This window comes from Penaeus monodon, chromosome 3 (genome assembly GCF_015228065.2).
Source record: "Penaeus monodon isolate SGIC_2016 chromosome 3, NSTDA_Pmon_1, whole genome shotgun sequence".
Lineage (NCBI taxonomy): Eukaryota > Metazoa > Arthropoda > Malacostraca > Decapoda > Penaeidae > Penaeus > Penaeus monodon.
Window position 1 is genome coordinate 29,113,563 of NC_051388.1, and position 12,753 is coordinate 29,126,315.

The 12,753-nt window shown below is 39.6% G+C and overlaps 1 protein-coding gene across 1 annotated transcript in view; it reads right to left on the minus strand.

Moving 5' to 3' along the window:
* LOC119585830 (irregular chiasm C-roughest protein-like) overlaps positions 1 to 12,753 on the minus strand; it is a gene marked incomplete at its 5' end in the record, with an annotated part of 36,049 nt that continues 23,296 nt past the window's right edge. The window contains 3 exon segments of the mRNA XM_037934564.1: positions 1 to 236; positions 2,325 to 2,362; positions 2,599 to 2,632. Coding sequence (XP_037790492.1) covers positions 139 to 236; positions 2,325 to 2,362; positions 2,599 to 2,632 — 170 coding nt within the window.

Here is a 12,753-nt window from a genome sequence, read left to right on the forward strand (position 1 = left end):
TGGTCGTTATGCCTCTTGAATGTGTGCAGTTCGCCCTTTTTTAGATTGCTGTTGCTGCTCTCCCCTTGCTCACTGGCCGACTCTTGCTCCTCCTCCTCCTCCCTGCTCTCTCCGGGCTCTCCGAGGGCTGTGTTAAGCTCATCTCTTCTCTCCGGATTGCTGCTGCGGCTGCTGCAACTGCTGCTGCTTCTCGTTTCCTGGCACAAGTTTTGTGTTTCCATTTGTGTTGGCATTATCTGCAATACAGGCAAGAGGTTAATAATTTTAGGATACCATTTATTGATGAATAAAGGAAAGCAAAAGCAAAAAAGGTGATTCTGCTAGTGATAATTACACAATTTGCGTTATAACAATGACATGACCTGTCCATGTATAAAATCGATATAAGCTAAGCGATAAGAATAATCATCTATAATAGTAATAACATCATGGAACTGATAATAAAATGTTAATAATGGGAGTAATAATAATCATAACAATAATGATAATGATAATAATAACGATAATGATATGATAATAATAATAATAATAACCATAACGATTATTTTTATTAACAGAATTATTATTATTAATGATGATGATAATGATGGTGGTGGTGGGGTGATGATGGTGATTGTGAAAATGATGATGATGATAATATAATATTGATCACTATTCTTATGATCATAAATACCATGACTGATATATGTGACAATAAAATATTCATATACAGAATATATATATATATATATATATATATATATATATATATATATATATATATATATATACATACACCCACACACACACACACACACATACACACACACACGCACACACGCACGCACACGGACACCCACACACACCCACACACACACACGCACACGCACACACGCACGCACACGGACACCCACACACACCCACACACACACACAAATATAACAATAAATGTACAATAATAAACATTATCATTATTACTGTTACTATCATCACCACCATCATCATCATTATTATCATCAATATCATTATTATTATCATTGTCATAACTATGAATATATTAATCTCCGCAATACAAAGGCGTAAATATAATCATACTCCTATCTTCTGAAATAAGAATTAGTACATCAAATAAAAACTAACATGAAAAAGTTCTGCTTCTACAGTGATTCTAATAAACTGAACTCAAACATGTCCACGGACCCTGCCTGCCACCTTCTCAAACTTTTGAGAACTTTTCCCACTTTACGATGATTCAAATCAACAAATCAGAAAACTATGAGCCAATTGATTTAAAGTTAGCTTTGTTAAGTTACCATATGCAACTTTCATGAGAACAAAAGTTTCAAATGCTATATAGACAGTGCATATCATGAGCTTACCACTCGTATGCAAATGAGTTGTTGAGTGCAAGTAACTAATAAAAACATGATTTTCTAGTACTAATGTGCATAAGCTTTTAAACGTGTGTTGTTAATTTTGCTACTGGAAACTGTTACTGAAAAGGTTCTAAAAATAAAAAATGAGGTAGTGCTTCTGATGCATTTCATAACATATATCAACAAAAGGCTTCCAGAGTGCTAAAATTAACATCTATATGGCATGAAATTACTCTGAATTATCAATGAAGCTTATGATTTTACTTTTTTTTGGACCATGAGAACAAAAAGGTTGGGATTTCGCAACTGTACAGGTAGCTGATTATACAAAAAAATTGACACTAGTCTTTCAATTAAATCAAAACTGTATCTGACTGCACCAACTGCACAAGAAGGAAAAAGAACATTTCTCTACATTACTGTGCTCGTGCCTTCCCACACTATTGTATTTACAGTGGTCATGTTGGCATTGACCTTGAGGTGCGAGCTGCTGACCGTGCGGCCCGGGCCAGGAGAAGACGTCGCCGCGGGATCGTAAGCCACTGATAGAGACAGCTGCGGAGCGTGGACGGGGTCGGGCTCGTCGGTCATGGCACAAGGAGGAAGAGAAGGTACGCACTTTGTCCCAATTCATGTATCCCCTTAAATCACAAGCAATAGATATCTAGATAGATAAGCCGGGTTCACAATGACAATGTGAGTTTGCGTATCTTGTCTTCCCCCACGTGAGACACTCATCACGATGCCACCGATTCCCCTTGTGTCCCATTCAGCTCATGGCATCCTCTAATCTCACCTTCAAGTTCTCATACTCATGATCAGGTTTAGAGGACAGAGTGGACACACTGGTATGCTTGGACGTGGTTGTGTAAAGGGCGTCGGGAGGGATGGAGGCAAGGGATCCTGCAACCATGGTCTTGCCTCCACTCCTACCAGCACCTGATCCCGTTGCACTATACTGATGCCTACCATTATTTCCCTTCTGGCTCTCAATGTCGCTCTTATCACTGTGGGAGGAAATTTGCATTACTCAAAGGTCACAAAATGAAAAAAAATATCTTAAACGAACATATCTGTATAAAAGACACACACACAGATATATATATATATATATATATATATATATATATATATATATATATATATATATATATATATATATATATATATATATATATATATATACACACACACATATATAATACAATGCAGCACATTCTCCGTATTCAGAAAAAATACATACCTTTCCAGGTCTGTGGGCTTGAAATCTCCTCGCTCTGCAGATTAAAAACATTACATATTAGCGTTTGCATATTTTGGCGATATTTGTGAAGTAATACTATTTCATATATCTACACATATTATACGCACATATAACTACTATCAACACTTACGTTTCATAAAGAAAAGTGATGGCAACAGTGTTATCATTCACAGTACAACAGAAACTTTACAGTTTATACACACATTATGCAGACTGTCCTTGTCAACAGTGCCAGCTTATTACGATATTATGTATAGCATTGCGATGTAACTGAGCACAATCTGCTGTAGATTCTTTTATATAACTACAGTTTTCCCCCGTGTGTGAACAAATGACAGTGCGACATTTTCAGTGTGTGCCGAATATTAAAAATGAATACAATATGAAATTTATTATATCAAAACTGCCAATTTACATCCTACTGCGTAAGTTAAGCTCACTTCTGTATATAATTCATCAAGAATACCAATGGATGAAAGGTGCTTACACACAATAGATAAAGCATATGTTACTTATATTCCGGTATATCTCACATGGACATAAAACATTATTTTCATAGCCAAATCAATTCTAACAAGTCGTTCGAATACAAAAAGTGACAGCATTGTTGGTTAACAAACTGTGAAAGTCGTTATAAGTCATCAGAGTAACAAATTATTCTACATTGATGGGCAATTAATTTCAGCATATTTGAAGGTAGTATGTCTCACTAATAAATTGTAAAAAGTTTAATATAAATATTTAAGTTGTGCCCCAGACTGCAGGGCATTACACACTAGTTCCATTTTGACTGTATATGGAGTCCCGGTGTTGCTGTTTATCCACACCACTTTTAGCCACACTCTTTCTCTGGTTAGCTGCAAAAAAGAAAACCAGAGAACGTAAACTAGACACCCTCTCCTTTAATGCTTAGTACAAGGTTTACCTAAGCTAAATCTCTAATGGCCATACTCCAAAATTGGCTTATATGATACTTAAGAAGAAATGGATGAGGAAAAGAAAAGGAGTCGTAGCATTGATAGGGATTTAAGGTCATCTAACAGATTTGGTGACGAATTTATAGTAATTATCCTATCCTGGCTCTCGAAACTTACTATCTAAATGCTTATCTCTACCATTTATTCAGTTGTAAACATTTAGTGTTTGACGGAGAAGAAGGAGTATTCTTCCACATGCAAATCCAAGCATTTCACGTGACCATTGTGAACCCCAGAAGTTAAAAATGTAACACCTCCCTGTTCACATGGAACCCGCAATGTCTTTCTGTGGCTACAAGTGGCGTGGATACATTAGCACATCTGAACTCTCATATCGTGAATACATTTCATTTACCCTTTGATCCTTCCTCTTTAAGCAACAAATTTCCTAAAAGTTCTAAGTTACAATAATTTATCTTCGTCTAAACAATGCTTGGAGTGATTTTTTTTTTGTTTAAATTGGCGTCATACTTGAAAATGAGACAGGTCCTTATATATCTACGGAAGTGATTTTACATACATCAATGCACATATAGGAAAATAATAAAGCTTTTATGCACACCGAACATCCATCTGTTGTCTGAACTGTATCGCGTATAACAAACCGAAACTTTGGGATGCAGTTAGGCTGAATTAAAATGAAAAGAAACTACAGGATATATATTATATGGCAAAATTATAGTATTTTCATTATAATTTGAGAATTCTGATTACATATTCATAAGACCACTAGACAAGGAGAACCTTGGCAACTATTAAATTGGCAGATTAATTAACATCTGGTGGGTAGCCAATGACTCTTTATAAAATATATGACAACTGTAGGCGACGTGATAATAAAAATTATCACATGCGATTTTGTGACATCTCATTAACCAACTGGGATTGCAAATCATGAAAAGGAACGACATGAAACCTGGAAAGAAGGATGTCGACCCCGACAGGCTGCCCACCAATGTTATCTACGCTATCAAAGCTGCAGAGAGAAGACTCACAGGTTCTGGCAGGCGCCCAGCATGCATACGCAGAAGAAACAAGGCTTGGCAGAAGCAGAAACCTTAGAGTACCCACCACCATCAATTTTGGATATCATCCATGTAAACAATCTACTGAAATAATATGGAAATAGCGAAACCAAAAAAAAAAAGATAGATATTTCACTACGTAAAATGTTGTGTTTACAAGGCCTTTGCGGACTAGGGTAGAGATATTGTGGTTCTAAATTATCTTTATTTAGTAGAAAAGACCAACCAGCTCACAAATAGTGCACAGACTTTACATTATAAATATCGTACAGCAACTCTAAATTCTTTATTCAACAAGTGCATTATTTTGTGGGTAAATGTCACGAGTGGTTGAATATTTACAAGGTAATGTGACATTTACACATAAATGAAGATCTATAACTTGAAAGCTGTTTGCACATGATTTCACTACTTGCAGTTGTGAAAATTATGGTTACCGATTTTTCAAGTCTGCCCTAAACCTTAAAGCATGTCATTACAGCATTTTTAGATCGTGCACACAATTACGATCTAAGTTTTATGGAGATCAAAGCAAGTAATGGTAATCAATATATTACATACAAAATACTACATTCCTAACATCTTATTATACGAATCTCTAATAAAAGTTTGCAAATATAACACCAGACTGTGTACAGAATATATTTCAGGATTAGACTGCACTCTGTTTTGATGGAAATGTCTGACAAAAAGCAAGCAGCCTCACAATTACTGTATCAAAAAGATGATGCAATGCTAAGAAGTAATGAGCTTTAGTTTCAAACATCTATTTAAAAATCGTTATCATCACTGAAGTTCTTACTCCAGTCAATGTTTGAAACCCATTTTATTTGAATGACAATTATAATTTTCATGTCTATACAGTTACAAAATGCACAAACATACATGACGTATACAAATTGCAGCCTTAAATCAATCTTAAGTTAAGCATTATTACCGCAGACACACACACACACACACACACACACACACACACACACCACACACACACACACACGCACGCACACACACGCACACACACACACACACACACACACAAACGCACACACACACACAATGTGACTACAATATACAAATATATATATATATATATATATATATATATATATATATATATATATATATTAGATTGGAAGATAGATGGATAATAGATCTAAACACACACACATACACACAAACACATACACATACACACATGCACATACACACACACACACACACACACACACACACACACACACACACACACACACACACACACACACACACACACACACACATACACACACACTTTCTCACTCAATCATTCACTCAGTCACTGTGTGTGTGTGTGTGTGTGTGTGTGTGTGTGTGTGTGTGTGTGTGTGTGTGTGTGTGTGTGTGTGTGTGTGTGTGTGTGTGTGTGTGTGTGTGTGTGTGTGTGTGTGTGCGGGCGTGCGTGCATATGTGTGTTTGTGTCTACGCACACATTGCGTGTGCGATGTGTGTGTTAGTGTAATCTCGCAATCATCCATTCACACAAATCTTTATCAATATATCACAAAATAAATAAAACACAAAAGAAGCCATGGCACTGGAAACCGGTAAGCGAATTACAGCCAGATTTATTTTCTTTCGGAATATCTTCAACCTAGTCCCTGTAGTGAACAAAAGACGTCGGAGATTTTTCGATATGTTCCATCGCTTATAATCTTGTGCACGGGCAGTTTTGGTTTGATTCTAAAGGAAAGTTTGAGAACCTGTCCCGGGTAAACATGTGAAGTGTTTAGTGCCGTTGAGGATAGGAAATCCAAGAGTTGTCTATAGTACTTCGTGACACTGGTATGAAACACTATTTTAGTTTCCGAAAACATGTTCAATAATAAAATATGAGATGAAACCATTGGTACTTTACTAAGAGCGTCCTCGGCTGCTGCTGCCTTGATCGTTATCATTATCACCCTCAAACCTGTGCTGTAATGAATAGTACTTCCTCTCATCCAAGAGCTGGTTCTTGGAAAAAGCAACTTGGCTAAATCGGATTCTCACACTAACTTGAGACATAGGAGACGGCATACTCACATTTAAACAGTATGTTTAATATTTAAGCACATAGTTCATAGCTAAAGGCAATAAGTTCATTAAAATCATTACAAGAATCCTCCTCAAACTGGAAAGGCTGTTGTCGGCGGTGGAACCATTTTTAAACTACTTACGAATTTGTATTTTCTTTATTTTTCAGCAACTATAGCTATCGTGACCAGCGCTGTGATGCCAGACAACCCGCCATGCCATTACCAGACATCAAGCAATTGGAGAATGGCAATGATTAGCTCCTTTTGACAAAGCTCAGCCGCTCAGCACCGAAAAGAGCTTCACCCAAGCCTTCCGTGCTCGTTTGAAATCTGAGTAATGTAGAGCTTCTCTTTAGAGGCATAATTAACGCTGAATATCGACACCGCGTCGATATTTGTGTCAATGTATGTAGTCTTACAAGTATGTCTAAGCTCTTTGTGCTGTATCTACTACAGGGGCATTGACTACGGCTGACTTTTTTGTGGGAGTAAGCCTAATTTAATGGCTTTTCTGTAATACGAGTAAAACTTAAACTCGCCTGGACACACTTCAGTTGAGAAATAGCTACAGAACAGTAGCATCGTACTTGACAGTCATGGTTCTAGGAACTTTTTGCGGTATATTCGGAAAATGGATTTTGCGGAGTGTGGCTTCCGTCTTTGGGCGTCTAGGACTACCTTTGATGTAGGTACTGTGCATGAAGATATCTGTGTGTGTGTGTGTGTGTGTGTGTGTGTGTGTGTGTGTGTGTGTGTGTGTGTGTGTGTGTGTGTGTGTGTGTGTGTGTGTGTGTGTGTGTGTGTGTGTGTGTGAGTGTGCGTGCGTTTTGTGCTTTCTGCACTGCTAATACTGAATTACGTTGGTTATAATCAGCAAGGTAACGCTGACTTTTGCATTAGACATGTATGCCAAACTAGCGAAAGGCGATTTAGCTGCATACATTTGGTCCTAGCATGGAAATGATGGAACCTTTCTTTGTTACTACAGAGGACTCGCAGAAGGTTTCCTGAAGAAAAAGCCTGGCTGAATTCCCCTGCCATCGCCCAGTATCAACGAAATCCGCCTATGTCCGTGGCGTCGGAAGCGGGTCGCTTGGGCGTCCGGGCGCCGCTCCCACTTTGTATCCTCTCCCTCTTCCACTCCTCACGGTTACACGTCCTTCGCCGTCCCTGCCTGGAGACCATAAGGGCTGATCATCTAGCTGTGTTCTGTTTCCTTACTCTCACAGCTAGATCAAAATATTCTTTCTTTTGAACTTTGTGCTTAGAGGGAATCCTCGTTCCACACTTCCCGGGAATGTCTCCAGCGTTCTTTGTTCATAACACAAGTTGTTCTTCACACCACTTGACTGTCTGGCGACGATGCAGGAGTCATAGCTCAGCCGCCTCGCCGGGTTTGGGACCAATGCGCTCCCGTCCTGCTCGCCGGACTGCCCTAATAGAACCGGTCGTTCCGATGGTCCACGTCGTAGGCGCGCAGCGGCGACACCTTGCGGGGGGAAGGCACCGATCCCACTTTGGTTCCTACAGCGAGGAGGACATCACTTACGTGGAGGTCAGCGCATTTCATGTCGCTAGGTGCTATCTAATCACAGACTGAGGATGGATTTAGGTCGGTGCGATTCTGGAGTCAGGATAGGCTGGGGGACAGGTGGAGCAGGAGAAGGGAGCTACTGGACCCGGCGAGAGCACGTCTCTAGCCTGACTCTGCAGTCTACATGCGATGCACTATATGCAACAAGGTAGGGAATATACTCTTGCACGTCACTTCCTCTAGTCAGTAAACATGCAGAAGGCTAGCTTACATATCCACTTCACGTCACCAGAACCTCATGTCTATGGTACTGACTTTTTCTCTTCTTCGCACCACTGTTTCGTGTCGGGTGCGAGCTGGTTTTTCTTTCGCCGACATGCCCAGGGCTTCCCATCTGCCGTGTCACAATTACCATTATATCAGTGCTACATGTCAGTATATAAGGGATCTGTTTTTTTCCCGAGTCTTTCAAAACAGAAAGCATGCATAGTCACCTCCAAGCTTTTTATAATATTGGACTCAAGATGCAACGCACTTCATTCCTACAAGAGGCACAGAGACCTACCAGGTCATCTGGCGGCTTCGAGTAGAGAGAGGCATCTGCGATGGCAAACTTCGCGAGGAGAACAGCCATAAAGTGCCACTCTAACACTCAACACGTGGCCGATAAGAGGTGAAAGCCAAGTTAATCACACGGAATTCAAAGAAAGTCGTGCGCAGGAGGAGTCAGAGGCAAAGCGGGCGTGTGAAGGCGAGGCGGAGCAACGCTCTCGTGACCTCTCTTTCGGAGATCCTTTGTCCACTTTGTGTTAGATTTTGAATTCAGGAATTGAGGTAGCCAGAATAATTATTAATATTTGTTGAAAATGGAGAAAAGAACTGTTTATTTGAGTTATATATAGGAAATTAAAAAATCACGATATACTTTAGAAAACTTCCTTACGTTCCAGTTAAAAGCAAATATATTAGGGAAAAATATAAATTTTGACAATATTAAATTACAGGAGCAGAAGCTCCTCAGCTGACCTAAGATTTTCTTTTCTTTGACAATAAAAATCATAATCCGATTTTAGGTCTCATTATTTTCCTTCGGTTAGAATATAATTTGTTAGTATAAATACTATCGGTTTAAAACATGAAAGTAGAAATCATATATATTTTTTCTTTCTTTCTGGTCCGCAAAATATATGATTGAGAAGACTGACTGGACACAGACTCGCCATTACTGTATTTCGAACTCGGTAGGCACAGAGGACAAAGCAGCAGGACACACGCGCACAGTCAAACAGAAAGTCATTCACTCCGAAAGGGAATATTCAGCAATCGAAAGCATTCTGGACTTCCGGCGCATCAGCTTCGTTTATGAACCGAGTTGTTCGGAGAAGTGACTTCCGTGGCTCGTCCTTTAGTAATAATAATAGATTGTCAGGAAGGGCAATCCTCGTAATTCAGCAGTATTATGGAACTTTTGGACTGTAACCATTATTAATGTTAACAATAAATTTATAGAACTTATATCGAGGCATGAGTCATACTGCTGGAATATCTCATCTCCGGAGCCCCATTCCACCTGCTCATGGCCTCGCGCTGCCCGTGGCACTGGGCACTGACCGTGCGCTCTTCGACAAATGTTGTGGCTGTGCGTCGAATGAAATGTGTATTCTTTACCAGCCAATCGAACGACATCCAAGTCATGGAAAAAAGGGTTGTTGTTTAATCTGTTAAAAATCCTTGTTCTTCTAATTTGAAGAAAGTCAAAACCAAGTTTCAACTAGCAAACTATCAAAGTAAACTTATGTGAGACAACTTTTGCTACAAATCCTACAAGTAATATATAATGTGTTTGAACACATTTATATGAACTCGTAAAAATGTTGAAACAAGTAGTTTCACTGACTTTTAAAGTTCTCTAAAAACTCTGCAAGGTTCATCCGCCGCAGGTTGACGACCTGGCCTCTTTTCTTGTCTATTTGTACATGTATATATATCATTAAAAAGGACACTTTCAGCTGATGCAGCTTCATTCCAACATTAGATAAGACACTTGGTTTTGGGACCCTTTGTGCTACACCGTCAGCTGACTCCGCAATCACATTGTGGTTCCATCATTACTGACGTCATTTTGTACACAAAGATTCATACACGGAACAGTCCACATTATGATCACCGCACGTTCAGGTACCTAAGATTTTCCAAATGCGTTTTCTCGTAATAAAATGCAGGGTAAGCAGACAGCGAGAGACCTATCAAGGAAGAAGAAAAAAGAATGACAGCATTAGGAAGTATTTTTAAAGACTTTAAAATCTGTTCAAGACCGTGAGAAGAAACAGTAGAGGACTTAGCGTTTTCTCTATCCTATAATCCATAAAGATGTAGAAGTGACATTTCAGACGACTTCCTTGATTGACTAGTGAATCAATCTGACTGACAGTCTTCATATTAAAGAATAGAATTGATGAAACATTCCTATTGTAAAATTAGATAACACAGTGCATTAGAAAATATTACTTCAGTTTATCTTACTACTAATCTAGCTACAGAATACGTGGAAAATAGTATTTGTTTCTAAAATCTGAATCCTGCAGCATCGTCAATTGCATTGCATGTACGAAAGGATGACATTACTTCCACTTTACGCAAAAATCTTAATTGCTTCATAGTATTATTAAAGCAGTAACACACACTCAAGCATGGTTATTTTTGGATAGTACTCAGGACTGTTCTGGGATATAATACATACTGGCGGAAGTGTAACTATCGTACAGTATTTTATATTAAGGTAATACTGATGTCAAAGAATCTTCAGATGTAAATAATAAACGTTTTTGATCTGCAAAAACGCAGAATGTTAGCAAGACATTTTGCCAGATACTTAACTACCGCACTGCTTCGAACTCCCGCCCATTATGGATATATTTCACCATCACATCCCAAGTACTCGAGTGTTTATAAAAACACGCGGGAAAGAAACCTCAAAGGGACCGGACCAAGGAGGGGGCATGTTAGGAATTTGTGGCGATCACGCAAACACCGCATTTTGCCGCGAAGTGCAAAGGAGAAACTCGTAAATCTTCCCCGCCATCGGGGCGCGAGCGGTGCAGAGGCAGCGGGCGACGGTGACGGGTGGCAAGACCGAGTTTCGTCCTCCGTTCCCACAATTCATCTGAAAACGTTATCTAAATTCCTACATTCTAAGCACACACGTTCGTTATGGTGCAATATAATACGGCGTGAATTTAATTCAACTGGAATTACTTTGGCAAAGGTGAGGCCGTACCCGGTTTATGCACACGCCTCGAATTTGAATATCTCGCGCGCCACTCGCTTCGCCTTTTCAGTTTCGCCATTACGCCAAGTGAACTCTCGCAAACTATATTGCAAATTTTTTCTTTATGCTAAGCGGTGTGTCAACAGCTACGCCTAACTGAAGCCACATTTTCCGTTTACTCAAAAATACTCGCGCTTTGCCAGGTGCGTGTTAGACTATCGCTTTCTTCTTTGACTCGTGCACTCATAAAATCCCTCTCGTGGCCTCGTGGCTTTCCATTCGACGTCGCAAACGCGTCTGACCAAACTAAGTATGCGACTTGAAAGCCGTTGCATAAAATGCATTCATTACTTCCTTTGCCAACAAGAGTCTCCATGCAAGCCATTCCAAAGCAACCCAGATCTGCGCCAACTGTATTCTGTTTGATGTCAAGCGGTACACATATTTATTGCCTTTTTGTATAAGCGCCATTCTCATTTCCTCAGGATAAAGGCCGAATATGCTAACAGCGAAATATGACGCTCAGATATTTACGCGGAGCTAATATCCTATAACCCGCATTCACACTCCAGCAGTAATCAGATGACACTGACAGTCCATAAACTGTGCTGAATAACAGTTATGTTTTTCAATTTCCCACAACGTAATTACAATTCATAAAATATATATCTAAAACCATCGACGTGGTTACATTTATGAGCACTTTTCTTATATATAAAGCATAAACTTTTTATATAAATGAAGGCAGTTGGATTACATTCAGTTATTTCATCTCTTTTCAGACGACAAAAAAATGTTCTAGAATATTTTACGAGCAGAAAACAGACAACAGATCGGTTACACTGAAAATCAGGTGTTGGATGAGGTAGTGTGGCAGGCCAAGAGAGGATGCATGCAAAATTGTGTCTTGGTGATTCACACTCACATACTGGACATAGCAAGGCATTCCAAGGTGCCATGGCACTCAACAGGGAACATTCTTATTTCGAGATTTCCAAGCTGTGCTTCTCTAACTGGGCGAGCCTTGAATTTTTAATCAATCAGTAATTATACTTATCATGATACATAATAAAGAGTTGAAAGCGCCCAGTTAAAGAAGCAAAGGCCCCGACGCCAGCCAGCCGACCTTTCGATCGGTGCCTCGTCGGGGCTGGAAACAAGCCTGGACAGGGCACGGGAGGCGAGGCTGCCGAGGACACAGTGCAGAGGTCTCAAGAGGCGGCGGTGGTGGAGAGCGACAATGCCGGGGGGAAAACGCGAACTTAATTTCCGCCGC